General features: G+C 42.0%; 1 protein-coding gene across 1 annotated transcript in view; it reads left to right on the plus strand.

Annotated features, from left to right (window-relative positions):
* Positions 1-239: 239 nt before the first annotated feature.
* Positions 240-2,600, plus strand: part of LOC111873740 (zinc finger protein OZF) — a gene marked incomplete at its 5' end in the record, with an annotated part of 6,939 nt that continues 4,578 nt past the window's right edge. Inside the window, one exon of the mRNA XM_033755222.1 lies at positions 240-367. Coding sequence (XP_033611113.1) covers positions 240-367 — 128 coding nt within the window. The remainder of the gene's footprint in view (positions 368-2,600) is intronic.

The raw sequence follows: 2,600 nt of genomic DNA on the forward strand, positions 1-2,600 counted from the left end.
TATGTATTATATATCCCTCCAGTGTGCACAGTAGTTGCTAAATGTGGTATTTTAGTCTCTAGTTCTTTGCAAATTGTTCAGTGTGGCTCTACTTTAGCTCAGTAGAAGGATTGTAAAAATAAATTCTACATAAAGATTATTGTAATTAAGAGGTAATACAAATTGAAATGTTAAGATAAGCTGCACTGCTGTGGTTCGTATGAACATTATAGTTTTACAGGACAATGCTGTTACCACAGAATTGCAAGATGGTTCATGTGATGAGGCTCATCACACATTCTGTGACAGTGAATATCAGCAGACAGATGTGCAAAGGGGAGAAGAACCTTTGTTACTGCCATTTACATTTTATAAGGTGGAGAGTGAGGTGAGCGGCAGATTTGTGGCTATAGTATTGCACCATGTTGCGTAGAGTGAGGGCATATACAGGGTGTCCCAGGAGGAAAGTGCCAGATTTCTAGAGGGTTTTCCTTATGTTAAAGTATGCCGATATAACCCGAAACACCTATGTCCAATGTTGAACGGTTACGGAGATAATGGCCAGAGAAGTGTGAAACTTTGACAGGTGTTACACACTTGTTGATTAGCAAATACATATTAAAACTGGCAGGAATATGTGGTTTCTATAATGTTAATAATGTACATAACATCAAACTAACTTGTGAGTGACATGAAGCCATTTAATTGAACTAGAAAAAAAACTCGCACGACATGTCATAGTTGTCCTTAGGTTTCCAAGCATTATACATGACACATGCATGGCAACCACTGACGTGACATGGCTGACTGCGCATTCTGGTATAAGCCGACTACATAACTTCTAAAATACAGTACCTGCTTTATACTAATTGTTCAAAGTGTCCTCTGCCAGCTGCAATGTCTCCAACAAGCATGGTAACTCACTCCTCAGGAAGGCTTCATACGTGTTTCCAGTTAAATTTTTGTGAAACACAAAAGGTCCGAACAACCTGTTCCCAAGCACACCACACCATACATTCACAGAAAATCTCTTGGAATTTCGTTACCATTATCTCATGTGGATTATTATGGGACCACGTACGCACATTTCGTAAATTATTTACACTGTCCAGTCTAAAAGACGCCTCCTCAATGAATAAAGTGACGCTTGACAGTTTGGGATGAGCTTTTATCCAGTGGCAGAAATCCATACGCTGAGCATGGTCGCCTGGTTCCAGATGTTGTACCCTTTGATCATGGTAAGGATACAACTCTTCATCATGTAAAGTTCGCCACACCTGCATACATGATATGCCGATGCGAGAGGCAACTCTACGAGTGGACAGATGCGGACGTCTCTGAACCATCTCAAGAATGTTCTCTCGTGTGTTTCTCATTCGTACATCCTCCCTTTCCGAGTGCACAGAAAGACTCGGAGGAGAACCAGTATCACGCGATATCTGGCGAATTCGCATAAATACACTTTGAGATGGAAGCCGTCGATCCATTGGCATTCTTCAACAGCAGCACATGCATTGCCACTGCAAAATCCGTGCACAGAATGCATATCACAATATTCCACTTGTGAAAACACAAAAGGCATTTCAGCAACTCCGCAAAACTAATTTACCATCCATTCACAACACGGCTGCAACGTACCCTGAAGGTAGCACATAAGCTTATGGCTAGTGTGAATCACCACACTCAAGGACAAACATAGATAAGACTTCTCAGCTGACAGGTACAGTCTGTGGACCGCCAGAAGAACACACTTTTCTCGGGCCATTATCTCCATAATCATTCAACTTTGGACATAGGTGTTTTCGGTTATATCGCCATACTTTAACATAAGGAACACCCTCCTGAAGAACATTCCTCCTGGAACACCCAGTATGTGGAGTTCTGCTGCCAAACACTTTTCGTAAAACTGTGCATGAATACATATTTTTCCAGCATGTATATCATTGTTCACATGGAATAAAATTCGCTAGTGGGGTGTGGAGCCCAGTTGGGTCACACAGCATGGCGGCCACTGATTGGCCTACTGTAGCTGCCCCGGTGAATATGATGAGGAAGAATTTGGTGGAATGAAGATTGGCAGGGGAAACCGAAGTACTCGAAGGAAACCTGCCCCAGCGCCACTTTGTCCACCACAAATCCCACTTGACCAGATCCAGGATCGAACCAGGGTCCCTGTGGTGGGAAGCCAGTGACTAACCGCTTGAACTATGGCGCATGGCCTTCATATGGAATAAGTCAGCCGTTTACAGGAACTTTGATAAACTGTGTTGCTTAATTCTGTCAGCATCATACATTCATGCTGGATTACTAATTTGTTGCATGTATTAAAGAACTTTAACCTCACCTTCATCATTCAGTTAATCTGCATTATAGTCACTCGGGGATAAATGCTGCTCTGCTCTTATGAACTTTGTTCTTTGTATATTCATCAGCCCTACTATGTTTTGAATTTAAAGAGAGGACCTAAAAGTTTGTGATGAAGGTATATTAGGACAGGAGACAGGAAGTAGTTTTATCAATTGGGCCCGCCTGAGGTGGCATTTTACTTGAGGAGAGAGACACAGTCCAGCCTGCAAAACATTGTTTTAAATGAAAACAGGATGGTGGATAATATCTTGAAA

The sequence above is a fragment of the Cryptotermes secundus genome, unplaced genomic scaffold (assembly GCF_002891405.2).
Source record: "Cryptotermes secundus unplaced genomic scaffold, Csec_1.0 scaffold6911, whole genome shotgun sequence".
Classification (NCBI taxonomy): domain Eukaryota; kingdom Metazoa; phylum Arthropoda; class Insecta; order Blattodea; family Kalotermitidae; genus Cryptotermes; species Cryptotermes secundus.